This window comes from Acomys minous, assembly GCF_964271855.1.
Source record: "Acomys minous genome assembly, chromosome: 9".
Taxonomy (NCBI): domain Eukaryota; kingdom Metazoa; phylum Chordata; class Mammalia; order Rodentia; family Muridae; genus Acomys; species Acomys minous.
Window position 1 is genome coordinate 85,752,174 of NC_140490.1, and position 22,951 is coordinate 85,775,124.

The 22,951-nt window shown below is 50.7% G+C and overlaps 1 protein-coding gene across 5 annotated transcripts in view; it reads left to right on the forward strand.

Moving 5' to 3' along the window:
- Positions 1-269: 269 nt before the first annotated feature.
- Positions 270-22,951, forward strand: part of ADAMTS10 (ADAM metallopeptidase with thrombospondin type 1 motif 10) — a 30,632-nt gene continuing 7,950 nt past the window's right edge. The window contains exons 1-17 of one of the 5 annotated variants that reach the window (XM_084797028.1): positions 270-578; positions 5,429-5,615; positions 5,842-6,188; positions 6,999-7,155; positions 8,841-9,058; positions 12,895-12,978; positions 13,083-13,228; positions 14,346-14,389; positions 14,535-14,640; positions 14,735-14,881; positions 15,025-15,166; positions 19,829-19,936; positions 20,289-20,434; positions 20,531-20,594; positions 21,110-21,212; positions 21,467-21,600; positions 21,706-21,829. In XM_084797028.1, coding sequence (XP_084653154.1) covers positions 5,528-5,615; positions 5,842-6,188; positions 6,999-7,155; positions 8,841-9,058; positions 12,895-12,978; positions 13,083-13,228; positions 14,346-14,389; positions 14,535-14,640; positions 14,735-14,881; positions 15,025-15,166; positions 19,829-19,936; positions 20,289-20,434; positions 20,531-20,594; positions 21,110-21,212; positions 21,467-21,600; positions 21,706-21,829 — 2,158 coding nt within the window. In that variant the 5' untranslated portion in view covers positions 270-578; positions 5,429-5,527. Of the gene's footprint in view, positions 579-5,428; positions 5,616-5,841; positions 6,189-6,998; positions 7,156-8,840; positions 9,059-12,889; positions 12,979-13,082; positions 13,229-14,345; positions 14,390-14,534; positions 14,641-14,734; positions 14,882-15,024; positions 15,167-19,828; positions 19,937-20,288; positions 20,435-20,530; positions 20,595-21,109; positions 21,213-21,466; positions 21,601-21,705; positions 21,830-22,951 lie in introns of those variants that run through there. The other 4 variants (XM_084797027.1, XM_084797029.1, XM_084797030.1 and 1 more) reach the window with 4 other exon arrangements.

Sequence of the window (22,951 nt, forward strand, 5' to 3'; positions counted from 1 at the left end):
CCCCACCCCGCACTCCACCTCCGACTACCCTCCAACTCAATTTTGCCCCTTCTTCCTTGCCCCCACTTCCACCTCTTTCTATTCAAACTCTCCTCCCCCATTCATCTCCGCCTCCCCCCCCCATCCAAGCCTGTCGGTCTCCCCGCCCATCCCCCACCACCACCGTGTGCGTCCTCTCCTCCCCCACTCTCCATCTCATTCCCTTAACCCCCCCCCTCCGCCTTCTATCCCCTCCCCTAGCCTCCTCCCCCAACCTTCCCCAACTCCTCATCCCAACCCCCAACCCAAGTTCCTCCCTAGCATCTCCACCCGCGCAGGGCGCCCTTCGCGAGGCGGGGTAATCCGGGCTCCGGGGTCCTTGGCTTGGATCCAGCCTGAGGCCCTGGGCGGCGGCGGCGGCAGCGGCGGGCGGGGTTTGGGGGTTTTTTATAACCCTGGCAAGCTGCTCAGGAAGTGAGTGCCTTCCCGCGCCCCCTCCCCCGGCCACGCCGCCGCGCGCTCGCTTTGCTCCCTCCCTTCCTGAGCGCCGGGCGGTGAGACTGTGCGGCTACAGCGGACCGGAGACTCCCGGCACGCAGGTACTGGCCATCTGGGGGACCCTGTTGGGCAACGCAATCCCCCGTATGCAGTGTGACTCTAAGTCACTCTGTGTGTCTCGGGACGAGATGTGCTGGGTGGATCTCGGTGTGCTTGTGTTGTGTTGGTGCGGAATGTGTCCTCAAGTGTGCGGATACAGAACGCCAGTTTGTGTCTGGGGTCGGTGCGAATCCAAAAAGTTGTGCTTCGGCGGATTGTGTGCCCTGTGGCTGTCAGCATCCGGGAGCGGCTGTGCGGGGAGATTGTTGAGGTGTGTTGAGTGTTTGCCTAAGTGATGGTAAGTTGGCGTTTGCACTCAGAAAAGTGCCTGTCATGTGTGTAAATGCCAAGTGTGTCTGTCTCTGGATATTTGCACTTTTTTTCTGGAGTGGTATTAGTGGAAATGTCTGTGTTTATGTGTCTGAGTTTGTAGAATTTGAGTTGGTCGCCCCTGCTGTGAATGTGCAGACGTGTGTGTGTGTGTGTGTGTGTGTGTGTGTGTGTGTGTGTGTGTGTTGGCTTTCTGTGTTAAAAGAGTGTGGATAGGCCCCTAGGCTTGTGGAGTGTCTGGGATTGTGTAACTGTGTGCACATAGGCCTCTGCCGTACATGTTTGTCTGGGTTTGTGGGCTGTGGAGAAGTCCATGTGGAAATACGTGTTTGTGTATAACACAGGGTCCAGGAGTATGCAGTTGTGTGTTGTTTGGGTGTAGTGAACCAGGCCTTCCAGCTATACAGGTGTGGTTGTCCTTTAAACTGTGTGTGTGTGTGTGTGTGTGTGTGTGTGTGTGTGTGCGCGCCTGCCTGTGAGAGTGGACCTGGGGCTGCCACTTCCCCTTTGTTGGTCATCTATAGGTCACAAGTACACTGAGGCAGGGTGTCTCCCAACTAAGGGGAGACACCTTTTAATTAGCAGCTGGTTGGTGGTACTAGGGGTAGTGACCAGCGCAGCCCCCTCCCCCACAGGCCTCCTCTCTCTGGCTGGGCATTTTGTCTGTCTGCTCACTGCAGCCAGGCCAGATGTGCAATGGCTGAGAGAGCCTGTTGGCCGACTGTTCCTGGCCAAAGAGGCTCTGGCCTCCACTGGGAAGCCTCTGGCCTCTTCAGCAGGGTTTCCCCCACAGCCTGGCCTTACAGAAGTCTTCGGAGCGGTGCGGTGTGTGGAGTGCTGGTCCCTCCAGGATCCCTGGGATGGGATGGAGCCATAGTTTCCGGGAGGCATTTCCTCCTCCAGCACTTACCCCCCTCCCCCAAACTGGTGGCCTTTCTCCAGCCTGCTGGAGGTGGGGCCTGAGGAGAAAGGGCCAAGCCTAGGTACAGGGACACACACACACACACACACACACACACACACACACACACACACACAAAGAGACAAGCATGTATACATACCCGTAGTGTATGTATACCTTCTGTGGTCTTGTGCTCAGCCAAACATGAGACCCCTCTCAGTTGCCGCCCATCTTGTCTGTCCCAGACCTGCTAACTTGTTTGTGCTCTCACCCATGGCCCTGTAGTTGTGCCAGGTTGTGCCACTCCTATCAGTAGTTGTTACCCTATGGGCAGCTGACACCCCCCATCCCCCCCCACACACACACACTCCTCCATCAGTTACTAACCCAGTAAAGTCCTTCTACCCTGCCTCTGATAGCCCACCTGATACCCAGCCAGAAGCGTTAGCTGGCCTGTGCAGTTACAGGAGGATTGTGTCGAGGTGGGGTTCATCACAAAGGCACCACAGCTTTAGGTTCCACTCCTGGTAGGGCTAGAAAAGGGGGAAGGGGCAGAGCTCGGGAGGCTGGGTCCCCTACCATTGCATTGAGACTGCTGCTACCTTGAGTGGAAGTGGGATATTTAAGGCCCTGGGGATCATGATCAGTCTTTTTAAAAATTAAATCTATTTGAAACATGTATTTACTGATATAAATGTATACGTGTATGTGTTGGCATGAATTTATGTGTGCCATGTATGTGTAGGTGCCCACGGAGGCCAGAAGAGGGCATCAGATCCTCTGGAATCAGGTTTATAAGTGGTTATGATCTGCCTAACGTGGGTGCTGGGAGGGAACAAAGCTGAAGTCCTCTCTAAGAGCCTCAAGCGTTCTTAAGGACAGAGCCGTCTCGCCAACCTCCCGAGGTAATTTCAGATCTTGCTGAGGTCTCCACATGGAGGGAGTGTTTGGAAAGAGGCGGGAAGAAAAAGAAAGAAGGGCTTTGGAGGGAGTGAGAGATATTAATTTAAGAACTGAGGGAGGATGAAGGCCAAGAGGATTTTTACCAAGCCCAAGGAAAGAGTCAGAAGCTTCGCCAGATTCAACTCCTGAAATTCATCTCAAGGAGGCTGGGAATGTAGCTCCATCAGTAGAGGGTGTGAGGCCTGGGCTCCATCCCCAATGTTGTGTAAACTGGGTATGGTGGCATACACTTGCCTCCTCAGCACATAGAAAGAAGAAACAAGAGGATAAGAAATTCAAGTTCTTAGCTACATAAAAAGTTTGAGGTGAACTTGGGATGTGTGAGATCTTGTCTCAAAAAGACAAAAAAACAAAAAAACAAAAACAAAAACAAAAAAACTTAGTTTGGGGTTGAAGAACAACCTGCTTTCCCTTTGTACCCATTCTGGTTGGGTTCCCTGCCCCGGGCCAACTGACAGAAGACTCCACACACAAGGGTTCAGCATTGTACTAACTAGTGAGCCCCCCCCCAAAAAAAACGGGCCTGAGAGCAAGAGTAAAGGAACCTGCCACTCAGCCAAGGGTACACAGCCTAGCTGAACATACAGCAGTGTCTCAAAATATCTGTGAGAGAGCCGCCTGTTACCAGAGGGTTCCAAGCAGAAGTAGGGAATGTGGCTTTCTCTGCTAGCATCTTGGAGAAATTCCGGCTTCTCTCTCTTCTGCCAAACTGCCCTGTTTGGGGATCGACTCTCAGACTTGGCTGAAATGCAAAGAAAACAAGACAGTGTGTGATTAAGGGGGGCTTGGATTTGTACAGGAGAAGAGGTGGAGGGTGGAGACCAGAGGGCAGGGAAGGGGCTTGGCAGAGTGGTGAGCCCGAAGTAGTGTCTCCAGCAGACTAGCCTGGGGCAGATGCCTGAGAAACAGGCCTGCGGCAGGATTAACTCAGACTAAGAAGAAAGGATCTGAGAGCAAAAAGCAGGATAAAGAGTAAGGCTAGAGGGCAAGGGAAGTGACTCAGTGGGTAAAGGAGCTTGCTGCCAAGCCTGCTGACCTGAGAGCCATCCTCTGGCTGCACATGGCAGGAGAGAACCAACTCCCAGAAGTTGTTCTCCGACCTCCACACACACAAAAATAAGGGAACATAATTTTTAGAAAATTAACAAGCGAGGCTAGAAATGTAGGGTGAAGATAAAGCCCCTGGGAACGTGTGATCACACTGTGGAAAGGTAACAATGTCCCTGTGATCCAGGCACCAGGGAGGCAGAAGCAGGTGGATCTCTGAGTTCAAGGCCTGTCTGGTTTTACAGGGTAACCAAAACAGCCAGAGCTGCTCAGAGAGACCTTGTCTGGAAAACTAAAGGCGGGGATGGGGGGGGGGGAGGTGGAAATACCTGTAGCCAGGGATCCAAAGCCTGCTTTGACTTTAGTTATGGGCTGGCAATTCTCCCTGACTGTTGCCCCAGCTTTCAAGTAACCTGAGGGGTTTTTGTTTTTGTTTTGTTTTACAGATTGGTTCCTTTGCTTGCTTTGTTTTTTAAATTACATTTCTCTCTCTCTCTCTCTCTCTCTCTCTCTCTCTCTCTCTCTCTCTCTCTCTCTCTCTCTGTGTGTGTGTGTGTGTGTGTGTGTCTGTGTGTGTGTGTCTGTGTGTGTGTGTCTGTGAGTCTATATCCTAGGACATAAGGTTTGGTGTTGAGCCAAGATGAATTTTGCAGGATCTCCAAGGTTTTTATTCTTCTGTTTTATTATTGATGTGTGTGGGTGTGGGTGCATGAGTACCACCCTGTGCCTATGGAAGTCAAAGGGTATTTATTTATTAGTTTTTGGGGGGGGGCGGTCAGAGGTCAACTTTGAGGCATCTGTTCTTTTTTCCGTACAAGATCTGGGGTCAGGCAAGCTTCGTAGCAAACGCTTTCACCTGCTGAGCCAACTCACTGTCCACTCTCCCCCAGCCAGACTTGTGACTTTGCAGTCCGTGCTCCCATCCCCCCCCACCCCCCCCACCCCCCCCATGATCCATCCTCTCCTCCCCACGATTGGTTATTTTTGTCCTTCAAACACCCAGCTTCCCAGCGTCCCAACTGGGTTCTCTAGAGAACACGTCACAGTCTGAGGCGCCTTCCTTTCTCTACATTGATGTGCAAAGCTTCAGGAGGATAGAAGACAGCACTGCTGTCAACGTGGGGAGCCATGACATCATCTCCTCTGCCCCCCCCCCCAGTCCACACCAGCCCAGGCACACAACACAACACAAATGTAGAAGTCAGAGGATAGCTATAAAGAGTCCGTTCCTCCCGTTGCCTGTGTGGGGTAGGGGAGAGAGGCGTTAAACTCAGGGTATCAGTTTTGCTTGCACTACCTCCCTTATTCTTGCTGTGCAGGATCCCTTGCACCGGAATTGGTCCCACCCATTATTAGCCTGGGTCTTCTTCCCACCTCACTGAACCCAATCAGCACCTTCAGAGGGGTCCCGGTCCCTGTCCCCTCTGATTGTGGAGGGAGGATGTGGGGGATGGGAACCAATACCAAGGCTGTTCCGGAACTTTCTGATAGAAGTACCTTGGTCATGGAGAAGGCTACAGGATCCCGCTTTCGGTCTAGCAAGGAACCTTGGCACTGGCGATGCTGGGGCAGTGTGACCAGGTCCCCTCCTGACTCAGTCTCTCTTCCCAGGAGACCAGTGATGCTGCGCAGACTGTGAACAGGGGAGGCAGCACTGTAGGGGCTGCCAGCAGCCGGGGCTGGGGAGAGACATGTGGACACGTAGCCCCTATGGCTTCTGCCTGCCAGATCCTCCGCTGGGCCCTTGCCCTGGGGCTGGGCCTCACATTCAAGGTCACACATGCCTTCAGATCTCAAGGTAGGAAACTGTCCACTGGTGGCAATTCAAAGGGAACAAGAAACTAAGAAAGCCAGTTGGTCCTTGAGAAAATGAGAAGTCAGCTGGCTAGGGTTGGGGGAATTTGTGGGTTGAAAGGGCCTGGGAGTGTATAAGTCAAGTCTGTGACTGGGTTCAGTGATGAGTGAGGCATCGCTGGCTTTGGCAGTAGGGACCCACCTAAGTCTGCTTATTCTTTTGCTTATAGATGAGCTCCTGTCCAGTTTGGAGAGCTATGAGATTGCCTTCCCAACCCGAGTGGACCACAACGGGGCAATGCTGGCCTTCTCTCCACCTGCTCCCAGGAGGCAGCGTCGGGGCGTGGGGGCCACAGCCGAGTCGCGCCTATTCTACAAGGTGGCGGCACCCACCACTCACTTCCTGCTGAACCTGACCCGCAGCCCCCGTCTACTGGCAGGGCACGTCTCGGTGGAATACTGGACACGGGAAGGCCTGGCCTGGCAGAGGGCTGCCCGGGCCCACTGCCTCTACGCTGGCCACCTGCAAGGCCAGGCTGATAGCTCCCATGTAGCCATCAGCACCTGTGGGGGCCTGGTGAGCTGAGGATTCTGGGAACCGGGGTGGAGGGCACAACAGCGGGGGGCGGGGGGGGATGCTCACTTCTTTCTGGAAGTTAAGAAAAACACATGATCAACAAGGTATAACATAGGGTATTTTTAAAGTACCTTGAGCTAATCAGCCCTTTGAGAAGAAACTGAAGAAGTACTTACAAAGGAAAAACCTGAATATAAGGCTGAGCATAAAGGGACATCTGTGTAAAGAAAGTAGGCAAATAACATAGCACAATAAAGTCACTAAAAGTAGGGCCAATGAGATGGCTCAGTTGAGTAAAGGCACTTGCTGCCAAGCCTGAAGACTTGAGTTCGATCCTCAGGACCCCCATCTTGGAGGGGAGAGAATAACTTCCTCAAGTTGTCCTCTGACCTCCACACGTGAGCAGGGGCATGTGCACATCCACACACAAATACATGTAGTAAAAAAAAAAATCTTTTGTGAGGAATTAAAAAAGTTTAGGAGGGGTTGAGGGGAGGAAAAGGGAGAAATAATGGAATTGCATTTTTAATTTAAGTGGGGGTTTTTTTTTGTTTGTTTTTCTTTCTTTCCTTTAAGAGTGGGACTGAAGAGATTGCTAAGTTAGTAGAGTTTATATACACAGGGAATTGAGTTCAGATCCCCCAGCCTGTGCGCACCTGGAACTGAAGTGCTGGGTGGGGGGCAGTGGACAGAGACAGGCAGGTTCTGGAAGGCTTGATAGCCAGCCACTCTAACCAACAAGCCGATTCCCAGTACTGAAAAAGGAACAAGAGACCAGAGGCCGAACTGAGCTTTCTGTTCCCCATCCAGCATGGCCTGATTGTGGCAGACGAGGAAGAATATCTGATTGAGCCCTTGCAAGGTGGGCCCAAAGGTCCCCGTGGCCCAGAGGAGAGTGGCCCCCACGTGGTATACAAGCGGTCTTCTTTGCGTCACCCGCATCTGGACACAGCCTGTGGAGTGAGAGGTACCTTCTGTGCTTTGGGCGATGGGCAGGGAGGTTATATGACTTTTCCTTTAAGGCACAAAGAAGCAGCAGAGTCTTTCCACCCCAGAGGTCAACCGGACACTATATAACGGGGGGAAAGAAACTGCTGTAAGAAAACAGTGAGTTCAAGAGTTCCGTTCTTCTGTAGGCAGGGGCCAGAAAGGACATAGATCCTAAGAAGGTGATGCGGTGAGGCAGTGGAGTGACCTGTCATTGCTGTGACCAGCTGTCTAGCAGTAATAGGGAGTGGGGATCGGGGGAACCATTGTCTATCTACCTAGAATTATTGCCAGATCACACAGTTAAGCTGCAGTGTGGTCATGGCAGGCAGACACTTGGGTAGTTAAGCAGCCAAACTGCCAGCAAGAGCTAGTTCAGTAGTCGATTGCTATCCCCGAGTGGCACAAGGCCCTACAAAGCCAGGCTGATGTGACTGGGACCCTCTCCCTCCTACTGGGTTGCCTCGTCCAGCCTTGATATGAGAGTTTGTGCACAGTGTGCACAGTCCTTTTTTTTCTTTTCTTTCTTTCTTTTTTTTTTTTAAGATTTATTTATTTATTATGTATACAGTGTACATCTACAGGCCAGAAGAGAGCACCAGATCTCATTATAGATGGTTGTGAGCCACCATGTGGTTGCTGGGAATTGAACTCAGGACCTCTGGAAGAGCAGACAGTGCTCTTAACCTCTGAGCCATCTCTCCAGCCCCTTGGTCTTTTTTTGTTGTTGGTTTTTGGTTTTTGGGGTTTTTTTTGTTTTGGTTGTTCTGTTATGAGACAGGGTCTCTCTGTGTAGCTTTGCCTGTCTTGGAACTCACTCTGGAGGCCAAGCGGCCCCTGAAATCAGAGATCCGCTTTCCTCTGCCTCTGCTGGGATTAAAGACATGAGCAACCACTGCCCTGCCTTGTGCCCGGTCTTGTTGTATCTTGTTAGGCCGTGTTAGGCCTGCTTTTGGGGGTTGGGAACAGAAGAGTTGATCTGGGGGAGAAGGAAGGTAGGGGTAGGGAGACTAGGAGGAGTGGAGGGAGGGGAAACTGCAGTCAAGATGTATAAAATGTATAAGAGAAAATTTTAAAAATTAATAAATAAAAAGCCAGCCTGAGGAGATGGCTTAGTGAGTAAATCCCACACCCTGCAAGTATGAAGACTGACCAGAGGTCATACGCTCATATCCCTAGTATCTAGGCAGGTACAGCTGGCCACCCAAAATCCCAGGGCTGGGGAGACAGAGATGGGTGATCCCTAGAGCAAGCTGCATAGCTAGACTAGATGAATTAGTGTCCTCTAGGTTCAAGTGAGACACCTGACCTCTACGTATAAGGTGGAAAACAATGTAAGGATGACACCCAATGTCAACATCCGGCCTCCACACGCACAACACAAACTCAGGCTGCCGTATATACAATCACGTTCACAACATGACCAGTCATGAGTGAGAGAATAGGAAAGCTACCTGAATTGGGTGTGGAAACACAAACTGGTTATCAAAGTACCTGGAAAGTGGAGGCAGAAGGATCAAGGTTTTAAGAGCAAACGCTGTCTAACAAGGCTGTTGAGCAGAAGAGTCACCAGATAGCTAAGAATTCTGTATGACAGTCGTCAGGCATTTTCTGTGACCTGTTGTGCCAGCAATAGGCGCTCAGTGGCTTGACTTTGTCCCGTAGATGACAAACCCTGGAAGGGTCGTCCATGGTGGTTGCGCACCCTGAAGCCACCGCCTGCCAGGCCCCTGGGGAACGAAACAGAGCGAGGCCAGCCGGGCTTGAAGCGGTCGGTCAGCAGAGAGCGCTACGTGGAGACCCTGGTGGTCGCTGACAAGATGATGGTTGCCTACCACGGACGGAGAGACGTAGAGCAATACGTGCTCGCCATCATGAACATTGTAAGTGCCTCCCCCTTCCTAGGCCTGGAGTCCCGAGGACCTGCAGCTACCCTCTAGGGTGTCAGGGGAAAGGGTGTCTGTCACACCATCACCCCGAATCTGCAACCAGGGGACAAAGCAATACAGTTGAAAACCAGCGCCTTAAGTACTCTGCCCTTGGGTAAGGTACTTCACTCTCTGCCTTAACCTGAAAAGACTAAGGTAGAGCCAGGGAACAGATGATGCATTGAGAACAGTGCACGGCATGCCTAACACACACAAGGCTCTGGGATTCCCCCCAGCTCCTAGCATCTCAGCACTCTGGAGGCTGAGGAAGGGGGATTTAAGTCCAAGATGAGGCCGGGTTATGGGAAAGACCTTAATATCAAAAAAACCAAAGGAGCACAGGATGGCAGGAGGTCGTGGGCAGGTGAGGAGACAGTGCATAGCCTGTGGTAGGGGCCACGTAAGCGTTTGCTTTGTATAAAAATAAACTTGCAGGGGCTGGGGAGATGGCACAGTCAGTATAAAGTGCCAGGTTGTACATAAGAACCCACAGTTAAAACATAAAAATAAGTGGGTGGTGGTGGCGCACGCCTTTAATCCCAGCACTCAGGCAGGCAGAGGCAGGCAGATCTCTGTGAGTTCGAGGCCACCCTGGTCTACAGAGCGAGTTCCAGGACAGCCAAGTCTACACAAAGAAACCCTGTCTCGATTAAAAAAAAAAAATACTAAGTAAATAAATAAATTTAAAAAGCAAGTGGGCCAGTGAGACGGCTCAGCACAGAAAGCACCCACAGCCAAGCCTGAGGATCTGAGTTTATTGATTCCCAGGACTCACAGCATAGAAGGAGAAACCTGACTAATGCAAGCTGTCCTCCGGCCTCCCCATGCATCCTGTGGCATATGTACACATACACACACAAATCAATAATTTGTTTTAAAAAATGCTGGGCACGGTGGAATATGCTTGTAATCCCAGGTGTGTATCTCTCACATTAGACAGTGGAGAATTTCAATATAACCTACGCACATCCTCCCAAAGATGCTAAACAGCTTTAGACAGTATTTGAGAATAATAATCAGGGGAAGAGTATGTATGTGTCTGGTGCACATGAATTTGTGTGTGCCTATGTCTGTGTATGGCATATGTATGTATTCATTTGTGTGCAGTTATGTGTACATTCATGTGCACATGCATGTGGCGGCCAGAGGTTGACACTGGGTGTCTTCATCAATCACTCCCCATCTTATTTTTATTTTTTCAGTTATTTATTGTTTTGTATGTATGGGTGTTTTGCATGAATGTTGGTCTGTGCACCATGTGCATGCGTGGCCCTTGGAGACTACACCCCCTGGCAATGGAGTTACTTACCAACTGTTGGAGCTGCCATGTGGGTGCTGGAATCAAACCTGGGTACTCTAGAACTGTCCCTAGAGCCTCTCCATCTTATTTTTTTGACGCACGGCCTCTCCCTGAACCTGGAGCTCACCGTCTGGCTAGGCTGGCTTGCCCAGCAGTGAGCTCCAGGAATCTGCCTGTCCCTGCCCCCTTCGCACTACCGTTATAGACATGGGTGCTGGGAATCCAAACTCAGATTTTCATATCTCTACAGCGAGCGCTTTACCTACTGAGCCATCTCCCCGACATACAAATCTTTTGTGAGATACTTTTTTTCTTTTTCTCCTCTTCTTTTATCTCCTTCAACAGGGTCTCATGATGTCCAGACTCAACCCTTTAGGTAACTGAGACTGGCCTTGAACCCGTTATCTCCTTAATCTCCACCTCCCGAATACTGGGATTATCTGTGTGCCCCACCACACCCCATTGTACGATATATTGAGTCTGTGTTTGGCTGAATTCTTGGGTGCAGAGCCCAGAGGATACATCGTGCTGTCTGTACTCGGTTCTGGTACTAGAACTTGATCCAGGTCCCGTGCCTCCCTGTTCCTCAACTCCCTCCCCTGTTAACAGGGTCTATAATAACTTTAAATGTGCCTTCTATAGAGGATGAAGGTTAGTGGCAGAACACACAGCCTACAGTAAGGTCTGAAGAATGGGTTCTTGTTTCATTGAAGCCAAAGAAAGAGATACGGTCCAGTAAGATGGCTCTGCAGGTAAAGATGCTTGCCACCACGCTGGACAACCAGACTTCTCTCCTCTGGGTCCACATAGTAGAAGGAGAAAAACTGACCTCCAGAAGTTGTGTGGTACCCACACATTCCAGAGCGTGCACGTGTACACCCACGTGTGATTTTTAAAATTTTTAAAGTCAAAGTTTAGCAGACTAATAAATGCTACACGGGCTTGACAGAACCCCGTGTCGGTGCTCTGTCCCAGTCCCACATTACTTTTCTCGGGCTTTTAAAGTTTTCTAAAACTTGCCAGGCTTCCTGGGGATTTCCAGTAAGTTAGATTTAGCCCGAGACTCTCAAGATCCCTGCACAGCCTGATCTCCATCACCTGGGTCCACTCAACCCTTAGGCCTGACTGCTTCTCCATCATCTCTTGCCCTCTTCACTTCCACCTTCCTGTGCTGATGCCTAAATTGGTACCTGCAGATGGCAGCGGGAATGGGACACGCGCACAGCCTTCAGGCAACCGCTGGGCTTGTGGGGAGGGGACAAGGGCGGGTGATGGAATCAGAGTTAGGACAGTCAGGGAGAGATGTGCTGGTAAGCAGTGAAGACTGGGATCTGCACATCAGCACTCGGCTTGGAGGTGGGAATAAAAATAACATCAGTTCATGAAATGATACGGGCAGCACACTTCACCTAGCGCCCAGCACCCAGCACAAAGTAGGTACTCAAAGCAAACTTCTGCCACTGCTTTTACTCTTCAGTTTTGGGGTTGGGGGGGCATGTGTACACAGATGTGCAGTCCAACAGCTGACAACACCTATCTTCCTCGTTGGCTCTCCACTTTCTTTTTTCTTTTGTTTTCCTTTGTTGTTGTTGTTGTTGTTTGTTTTTTAGGTTTTTGGGGTTTTTTCTTGTTTTTGTTTTGTTTTGTTGTTTTTGGAAATAGGGTTTCTCTGTGTAGCCTGGCTGTCCTGGACTCGATTTGTAGACCAGGCTGGCCTCAAACTCACAGAGATGCACCTGCCTCTGCCTCCCGAGTGCTGGGATTACAGGTGTGCGCCACCACCACCCGGCAAAGAAGGAAATTTTTTTCCTTTTTTAACAATGTTTTTTATTAATTTATTCATATTACATCTCAATTATTAGCCCATCCCTTGTATCCTCCCATTCCTCCCTTCCTCCCATTTTCCCCTTACTCCCCTCCCCTATGACTGTGACTGAGGGGGACCTCCTCCCCCTGTATATTCTCATAGGGTATCAAGTCTCTTCTTGGTAGCCTGCTATCCTTCCTCTGAATGCCACCAGGCCTCCCCTTCCAGGGGACATGGTCAAAAATGGGGCACCAGAGTTCGTGTGAAAGTCAGTCCCCACTTTCCACTCAACAGTAGAGAATGTCCTGTCCATCGGCTAGATCTGAGTAGGGGTTCAAAGTTTACCTCCCATATTGTCCTTGGCTGGTGTCATAGTTTGAGCAGGACCCCTGGGCCCAGATCCACCCTCTTTGTTCTTTACCTTACATTTTAAGGCAAGAACCTGGAACTTGTCGCTTCAACAAACCTGACTGGCTAGTGAGCCCCCAGGGTCCCACTTATGCTGAGACCACAGATAGGTGTATGCCCTGTGCCTGGCATTTTGTTGTTGTTGTTGTTGTTGTTTTTTCAATGGATAATTGAGCTCAGGTACACACGTTACCACCTGAGCCATCACCACAGGTCTGTCCTTCTCTGTCCTGAGCTCCTCTTAAGACTCTGTCTCTCTTGTTTCTTGGAGGTCAGGTTGCCAAACTTTTCCAGGACTCGAGTCTGGGAAACATCGTCAACATCCTCGTCACTCGGCTTATCCTGCTCACAGAGGACCAGGTAGGGATCTGGGGTGTGTCTTACCCTTTCTCTATCCACACCATTGCTGTCTGATGCCTCCGTCGTGGCTGGGCACCCATGCACCTCAACCTTCCCACCTCTAGCCCACCCTGGAGATCACCCACCATGCCGGGAAGTCACTAGACAGCTTCTGTAAGTGGCAGAAATCCATCGTGAGCCACAGCGGCCATGGCAACGCCATCCCAGAGAATGGTGTGGCAAACCATGACACAGCTGTGCTCATCACACGGTAAGTAGCAGGGAGGACTCCAGGGCTGAGGCCAATGAAGCAGGTGAAGGATAGAAGGGGCTGTGTACCTTTAAGGAACTAAGAAAAAAATGCTGAGAACCTGAAAATAAGAGGTTAACATTCGAGCCCTAACCACCCAGTCAGTCAGTCAGTCATGTATTTTCAGCATCCCCAAGACCAGTTGATTGGTTCTAGTGGGGCCACAGCAGGAGTCCTAGCCAAGATTTAACCCTCCTAGCCAGCTCTTTTGACATTTTTCAACCCAGCAGTGAAGGAAGTAGGGGAAACAAGAGTTCAAGGTCATCCTTGGCTGCACAGTGAGTTCAAGGCCAGCCTGAGCTATATGATGAAACCTTGTCTGGGGTGGAGGGTGGGTGCAGGCTTGGATGTAGTTCAGCTGATAGAGTGTATGATTGGCATTTGTGAAGCCCTAGGTTTGCCCTCCAGTACCATAGAAAACCAGGTGTGTTAGTACACACTTAAAATAACAGCGTTTGTAACATAGAAACAGAAAGATCAGTAGGTCAGGGTCATCCTTGGCTACTGTGGAGAGTTCAAATTCATCCAGGGTTACAAAAGACCTTGTGGCTCACACTCACACCCAGGTGCATGAACACACACACACATACAGAGGCATGCACACACACACACACACACACACACACACACACAGAGGCATGCACACACACACACACACAGGCATGCACACACACACACAGAGGCATGCACACACACAGGCATGCACACACACACAGGCATGCACACACACACACACAGAGGCATGCACACACACACACAGAGGCATGCACACACACACACACAGGCATGCACACACACACAGGCATGCACACACACACACACACACATGCACACACACACACACACACATGCACACACACACACAGGCATGCACACACACACACACACACACACAGGCATGCACACACACACACACAGAGGCATGCACACACACACACAGAGGCATGCACACACACACACAGGCATGCACACACACACACACACACACACAGGCATGCACACATTACCCCAGAACTGCGGACTCTGGCATAAGCCAAGGAGACTGCCTGGCCCCTCTCACTGCGATCTGTTTCCACAGCTATGACATCTGCGTCTACAAGAACAAACCGTGTGGCACTCTAGGTATTATTGGATGGCATTGGCTGCAGGCACCACGGAGGGTAGAGGGTGGCCTTGACCCTGGGGTGAGATCTCCCGTGGTGGATAGACACTAGCCAGCACAGCTTAGGTCCCTTGACCAATCCCACAATTCCTCCCCGTTTCCCAGGCCTGGCCCCTGTGGGTGGGATGTGTGAGCGTGAGAGAAGCTGCAGTATCAATGAAGATATCGGCCTGGCCACGGCGTTCACCATTGCCCACGAGATCGGGCACACGTGAGGCCAGGGGACACAAGATAAGGGGGGGGATGAGAGAAGCCTGGGTGGGTTCCCTCAGTGGCCAGCAGAGCTGACACCCCTTCTTCCTCAGATTCGGCATGAACCACGATGGGGTTGGAAACGGCTGTGGGGCCCGTGGGCAGGACCCAGCAAAGCTCATGGCTGCCCATATTACGATGAAGACTAATCCATTCGTGTGGTCGTCCTGCAGCCGAGACTACATCACCAGCTTTCTGGAGTGAGGATGGGCCCACTCGGCAGGGCACAGACATGTTGAGGGGAGCTGACTGCCCCCCTCCCCCATCCCACCTAGCTGGGTATAAGCCTGAGGTCATGGCCTCACAGCCCCTTGGCATGACAGATGTTTTCTTTTAATTGTAGCTCGGGCCTGGGGCTTTGCTTGAATAACCGGCCTCCCAGACAGGACTTCGTGTACCCGACGGTGGCACCCGGCCAGGCCTATGATGCTGATGAGCAGTGCCGTTTCCAGCATGGAGTCAAATCGCGTCAGTGTAAATACGGGGTAGAGAGAGCCTTCCTGCTTTCCTTCCTGGGAAGGGAGGTAGCCGCAGGGTAGGAAGCTTCACCAGGACACCCTCCTGGGGAAGCAGAGAGACAGGACAGCAGGGGAAAGGATGAAATGAACTGCCTACTCCCTCTAGGGATGTGGGAGGATCAAAGTGTGTGGGGTATCCACATGCCAAGCAGATCAACAAAGATTGAAAATAAGATTTTGGTTCTGGGCTTGGGGGAGAGACTCAGTCAGGGGAAAAAAAAAATTGCTTTGCAAGCCTAAGGTCCTGAGTGTATAAGCTGGGCATGGTGGTGCGTGTTTATAATCTAGGCATTGGGCAGGCAGGGGCAGATAGATCTCTGGGACTCACTGATGAGCCAGCCCACTTGGCAAATTTCAGATTTGTTGGAAAACCTTGTTTCAAAGAACAAGAGGCACAACAGTCCTAGTTGGCCTCAACATGCATTTGTGCCATGTGTGCACTCAGGAGCCCCAACACCGCCACCACGAAAGGGGGGGGGGGCAGGCAGACAGACAGACAGACAGATTGACTGACTGACTGACTGACTGACTGACTGACTGACCGACTGACTGACCGACACCTGGATAATGGGATGGCTTACATGTCCAGACAACTAATTTGAGGGCTACGCTAGGGAGAGCCCACTTCTCTTCCACACTAAAAGCCACTTGTGGGCTGCAGCAACACCTAGGTTCTAAGGCCTCTAACTAGGTAGTTCTGAGCAACATATCTAGACTTCTTGGTGGAAATAGTTGCCCTAGAGATGGGACTATTAAGCAAAGAACTGGGAGGAGGCTTCCAGGAACTCTGACCAACTCCCCTGTCTTCCTTGAGGTTCAGACTTAAAAGTTCCATCTTGGCATCAGTAATTGGGCTGGGCCAGGGTTGCGGGGAGCGCCTCACACCTTTAATCCCAGCACTCAAAAGGCAGAAGCAGGTGGATCTCTTTGAGTTTGAAGTCAGTCTGCTTATCTGACTTGATAGCATAACAAGTTCGAGGCCTGCCAGTGAGACCCCCCCCCCATCTCAAAAAATGAGCCGGGTACCTGGAAAGATGACTCAGTGGCTAAGAGCACTTGCTGTGTAAACACAAGTATGTGAGTTCAAAATGCCAGCACCTTCGTGAAAGAAAAAGCTGGATTTAGCCATGTATCCCTAGCACCCCTAGAGCCGTATAGGGTAGAGACAGGAGGATTCCTGGGACTTGCTAGTACTCTGTTCAGTGAGAGACCCTATCTCGAGGGAATAAGGCAGAATGTGACAGAGTGACACACCAGAAGAAAAGGAAGTAAGCTGGGATGCAGGGAACTCTCCCCCATTGCCAGCTTGCCCTCCCCATCCCTGGAAGCTGGAGATCTGCTGGCTTCCTACTTTGGTGACAGTTTAGTCAGCCCCTCTGCTGCTCAGCCCCACCGTTTCCTTAATCACACTCTCTGGACCCCTTCAGCCTTAGCACTAGTGATCCCAGCCCAGCTTTGGTCTTCCACAACGTCCCCAAGGAAGCCCCTGTTTACACAGCTGTCCCCAAGACTGATGCAAAAGAGAACAGGTGACTGCCAAACTACTCACCTCCTCTCAGTGTAAGGCCAAGAAGTACATCTTGAAGTAAGCTATATTTTGACATTTTTACACTTTTTTTTTAAAGGCAGGGTCTCACTATCTAGCCCCAGCTGGCCTAGAACTTGCTGTGTAGACCAGACTGCCCTCACTCACAGAGATCCACTTGCTCCTGGGATCAAAGGTCTGTGTCACTGCACACTGCCAGACGCTTTTACTCTCACCCTACCCCAGCATTAGTTTGGCTGGTCACCACAGCGTCTTCTAAGGAATTCTGGGCCCACCTCTGACCTGTTCCAGTTCTGTGACCTGGAACTTAACAAGGGTGATAGTAGTTGGTGCTTAATGAGCATCTAGTATGTGCCAAGCATGTGGTATGTACCGTCTCACTTAACCTCCCAGTAAACCTATTACCTCAGGAGGGTGATATGTGTGTGCCTGACCACAATTTTAGGCACGCAAACGGCTGTCCTTTGAACATAGATTTCTCTTTTAAGTCAGCGTTTTGCATCGGTGTTTAAATTTTTCATTTTTTGCATTATGTGGAAGGCACACATACTCGTGGAAGCCAGGGAATTAATTGCCTTTGGCAGTCAGATGTCCTACCATAGGATCCAGGAAGCAAACTCAGGTCATGAGAGCAGTTTTACCCACTAAGCCATATTGCCAGCATAGCTCTCGGTCTGCCTCCATGTATGTGTTTGTGCGCATGTGTGGTCATTACACAAGTGACTGAAAGCCAGAGGAGGGGCTGGAGTTACTGGTGTTTGCGAGCTGCGATCCAAACTCTGGTCCTCAAAAAAATGCAAGTGCTGTTAACTGCTGACCTGTCTCCCTGTTCCAACACTCTACCCCAAAACCACTCTTTGACTCCATATTTTACAAAAGGATATCATGGGGAGTCACAAGCTTGATCTGGGCCTGGCAATATGCTAAATTGGACCGTTTATTTATTTGTGCCGTTACTATTTGAAACAAGGTCTTTCGTTGGGCTGGAACTCATCTGTTAGGCTAACCTAGCTGGCCACAGAGCCCCAGGCATCCACCTCTCTCTGCCTCTTCAACGCTGAGAGTATACAAACAAAGAAGCGACACCACACCTGGTTTTGTTTATTTGTTTAATGGCATCTAAATGTTTATGCATATGAGTGTTCTTCATATATGCACGGGGCCTGGTCCCTGCAGAGGTCAGAAGACAGTGTTCCATGCCCTGTAACCCGAGTTATGGAGACACTCTGTGGGCGCTGGGACCCAAGTCCAAGGCCTCTGCAAGAGTAACAAGTGTTCCTAACTGCTAAGCCATCCCTTACACCTTTACCTGGCTTTTTCACTTGGGTTCTGAGGAATGAACTCAGATCCTTATGCCTGTGTGGCATACACTTTACTGACTGAGCTATCTCCCTAGACCCTGACCTTTTTTGGGGGGGGGGGGGAATCTTCCTAAATAGTAGAAAGTCATTTACTACATGGAAATTGGTTGATAGGAGCTGTTATGAGCTGGTAGTGTGCTTGCCTAGCATGTATGAAGCCTGGGCTCTGTCTAAGCACTGGGGAAATGAAAGGTAAGAAAGTCAAGGTCATCCTCGGCTACATAGTAAGGTGGAGGCCACCCTGGGCTACAGAAGATACTTGCTCAAAAATAAAAATAACTGGATTATATATGTAGAGCTTAGTTCCTGGTCCAGCATTTTCTGCCCACTGTTATCCAATCAGAGGACATTTATGTAAGCTATCTTGTTGATATTGTCAGAGAACAGGTGTTGGGCTGGCCATCTTATAGGTGGAAACAGGCCCAGATAAGGGCTGTGAATTGCAAGCCAGTGCACAATTGAAATCTCCTAGGAATTACTACATATACCGTGCCTCCTTGTGGCGTGGAGGTCTAACGCAGGGCTAGAATAAGCACTTAAGGAGTGTCAGAAGTGGGGTAGCAGCTGAAATGGCTTGATGTTCTTATAAGTAGCCATGAAAGTACAAGGCAGGTAAAGACAGAAAACCTGGCATGTCCCTGTGAGGAAGAGACAGGTACTGGGTGCGGGGGGGGCTGTTGTTGAAGGAGTGTTTTTGAGGTGTGTGTGTGTGTGTGTGTGTGTGTGTGAAGGTATCTCTTGGGCAGACCCGAGAAGGGTACCTTCTTAAAGCCTTTGCTTAGTTCAAATCGAAATCTCATTGGCCTAGCGAGGCGGGGGGGGGGGGGGGGAGGGGGGGGAGAGATAGGCTACAGACTATGAAATTCGGCCATCTCTGAATCTGGTGGGGCTTCTCTCCAGAGATACTAACCTTGACATTAAGGGTCAGAGCAGCTTTCTGGGATTGCTTCAGTTTTGTGCCACAAATAAACGGCCTGAGCCAGCCCAAGCAAGGTTCAGAGGAAGTAGAGAAATGGCCCACAGATTTAGTCGGATCCTATCCAATCTTGAACCTGTCATAGCTGAAAAGAAAAACTACAAATGCAACTCTTGTCCTGAGCCAGCCCTGACTTTTCAAATTGTTCTCTCACTGGTCAAAAAAAAAGAAAAGAAAAGAAAAGAAAAAGAAAAAAAAGAAAATCCTTCCTGTTCTCCATAGTAGGTCCCAGATTTTGGAAGAACACAAAATCAGTAAAATACAAATGCCTCCTTCAAAGACCTGGGCTAGATTAGGCTGTCCTGCAGAAGTGGTGGTGACGTCTAGCTAGTGACCACATTTTTCTTTTCTGCAAAATTACGTTTATTTATTTTGGATGTGTTTATTCCACAGCCATGTGTGTAGAGGTCAGAGGATAGATTTCAGGAATTGTTTCCTCCTTCCGCCATGTGGATATCAGGAACTGACCTCAGGTCTTTAGGCTTGGCAGCAAGTGACTTTATCTAATGAGCCATCTTCATGGCCTGGAGGGACCTTGTCTTTCCACATCTTGGTTTTCTTTCCCCTGAAGTAGGGGTCACAATGCCCAAAGGAGTTCTTATAGCAAATGTAAGTGTTCCATACGTACTGACAAAAGAGAAGTACCAGGCCCACAGGGGAATCACTAAGACCCAGATAAGTACCGGGTCCCCCGAGGCATGCCTGTGGGGAGGCAATGGGCCTGAGAGGTCTCCTCCGCTCTGCAGGAAGTCTGCAGCGAACTGTGGTGTCTGAGCAAGAGCAATCGGTGCATCACCAATAGCATCCCGGCTGCTGAGGGAACGCTGTGCCAAACGCACACCATCGACAAAGGGGTGAGCACCAGCTGGAAACATTCCCCTGGGCCCTGCCCACCCTGCTTGGGGCCACAGCCCCTGGCATCTCAAGCCATGCATTTGCTCACTAGGCCCTGGCACTATTTCTACTTAAGCCATGTCTGTTACTTGGACAGCGTAAGCTCTTTAGCCATGCCTCTGGATTCAAGCTGTGACCCACTGTATTGGACTCCCTGCCTTCAGATCCAGCCTTTCCTCATGTCACATACACACCCGCCACTCCACAGGGGACTGGTCCCTGTAATTTGGGCGATAGTGGACAGAGAAGAGACATTAAACCAAAGCTCTACAAAGTCCCATTCTGTTTTTCCTTTCTCACCCCTCCCCGCAGTGGTGCTACAAACGAGTGTGTGTCCCCTTTGGGTCTCGACCGGAGGGTGTAGATGGGGCCTGGGGCCCATGGACTCCATGGGGTGACTGCAGCAGGTCATGTGGTGGTGGTGTGTCATCTTCCAGTCGTCACTGTGACAGCCCCAGGTCAGTCCTTGGGACCCTCTCCGAATAGTGAGACAACCGTCAACCTCTAAGTCACCCCGTGGCTCATCTCTCTTCACTGTCCCCTGCTCCTCCCAGGCCAACCATTGGAGGCAAGTACTGTCTGGGCGAGAGACGGAGGCACCGGTCCTGCAACACTGATGTGAGTTTCCCAAGTAACCTTTTCTCTGACTCCTCAATGGCTCTGCTCCAGCCTTGGTCCTTACCTTCCCTGTCCTATCTGTCACCCTCCCTGCACCCCAGCACCTCCCTGGTCATGTAGTCTTCAAACTGTTTTGTGGGGGGGGGGTGTTGAGACAGGGTCTTTCTGTGTAGCCTTGGCTGTCCTGGACTCACTTTGTAGACCAGGCTGGCCTCGAACTCACAGCGATCCGCCTGCCTCTGCCTCCCAAGAGCTAGGATTAAAGGCGTGTGCCACCACGCCTGGCTCTTCAAACTGTTTTATTACTACTTAACTTAAGCCATGCCCAGCACCCAAACATGACTACAGACACAAATATTCACCATGCACAAAACACCTCATAAGAACGTCTACGGCCAGAGCAGACCGCCCACCATCCATCCTCACCTGGACCCCTCCCTCGAGCCTGACTCGTCCGACCCATGCCATTCTGAACACTTCCCTACCCTAACTTTTTTCCTTCACACTTGCTCCAGGACTGCCCCCCTGGCTCCCAGGACTTCAGAGAAATGCAGTGCTCCGAATTTGACAGTGTTCCTTTCCGTGGAAAGTTCTACACGTGGAAGACATATCGAGGAGGTGAGTGAGCCTCCCGGAGGCCGTGGGACCGTGGAGGACAGCGGCAGTTGGCTTATATTCTCACGGAGCCCTCATCCTCCGCCCAAGGAAACACTTGTCCTTGATATAACTCGATGGAATTTCCCTGTTCCCTCTGCCATAGGAGGGGGGGGGGCTGTGGGGGGGGGCGGTCTGCTGCTCTTGTCCTTACCTCCCCTCAGGCAGGGAGCTCCAGGGGGACCTGGCTCCAGGTCTGATGGGGCTGTGCCCCCCAGGGGGCGTGAAGGCCTGTTCACTGACTTGCCTAGCCGAAGGCTTCAACTTTTACACGGAGAGAGCAGCAGCCGTGGTGGACGGCACACCCTGCCGCCCTGACACAGTGGACATTTGTGTCAGCGGCGAGTGCAAGGTATGGGAGCCTCACAGAGAGGAAGAAAAAGAGGCTGGGGAGATGGTTATGGGAGGGAAGACATTTCCACGACACCGTCAACACCACCGTTGTCTTCCTGTGTAGCATGTGGGCTGTGACCGGGTCCTGGGTTCTGATCTCCGAGAGGACAAATGTCGAGTGTGTGGGGGTGATGGCAGTGCCTGTGAGACCATCGAGGGGGTCTTCAGCCCAGCTTCGCCAGGAACTGGTAGGAAATCCTTCCCTCTACTTCCCTCTTGTGGCTAGGATCAGCCTTAGTCTCATTATAGTTGCCAAGATTGGTAGTAACTCCTTAGATTTGGGGATCCTGTGGGATCTGAATTATAGTGAGGGTCTTGGGAACCCTCAAGTCCTGGGAGCGCAGGATTGCCCTCCATTTTCTTGTTGCTGAGACAACATACCTCCCCAGATGCAACTGAAGGAAGACTTTCATATAGCTTGCAGTTTGAAGGGACACAGTCCATTGTGGTGCTTAGCTCCTTTTCCTTTTTATGCAGTCTGGTCCTCCAGCCCATGGTCTAGTGCTGCCCATTGAGGGTGGATCTTCCCACCTCAGTTAGCCTAATCCAACCACACAGACATGCCCAGAGACTTGTCTCCAAGGTCATTCTACATCCTGTGAGGTTGACAATCAGTGTTAGCCAAATACAATCATAATTCGGAAGGGTCTTAGCTATTGGCTTGGGGGGTCTAGCATATAGAAATTCACATAAATTGAGACTGTGAATTCAAACCTCTCTCCTCCATGTCCTGAGGGCTTCAAGATTGGTTACCAGGGGGTCCCTTTCTATGCTGTGAGTCTGAGGGGCTGGGGCACTCTGTATACTGATACAGGTCTCGCTATCAGGAAAGTAGGAAGGTATTCATAACACTCTCTCCAGCTTGGATTGAGAAAGAGAGCACCCAGGGAGTAGGGGGTGGGATAGGAGTGTTCTAAAAAGGATGAGGAAGATGAAAGCATTGCCAGAGGGATTTATGATTGACAGAAACCACAAAAGCGAGTTGCAGAATGTGTGTCAATTATCCAGGCAGGGTTGGATTAGGGATGGGTTGGTTGGTTGGTTAGTTGGCTTGTTGAAGACTAGACCATCTATCCAAGCAGTGATGGCACCTTTAGTCTCAGCATTCCAAATGCAGAGGCAGGTGGATCTCTGAGTTCAAGGCCAGGCCTACTCAGGAGAAACCCTGTCTCAAAAAACAAAAACAAAAACAAAAACAAAAGAAAAGAAAGACTCTAGCCTGAGGAAGTGCTCAATCAGTAAAAGGTTTGTTGTGGGAGTGAGTGTGAAGATCTGAGTTTGATCCACAGAACACAAATTTTAAAATATGG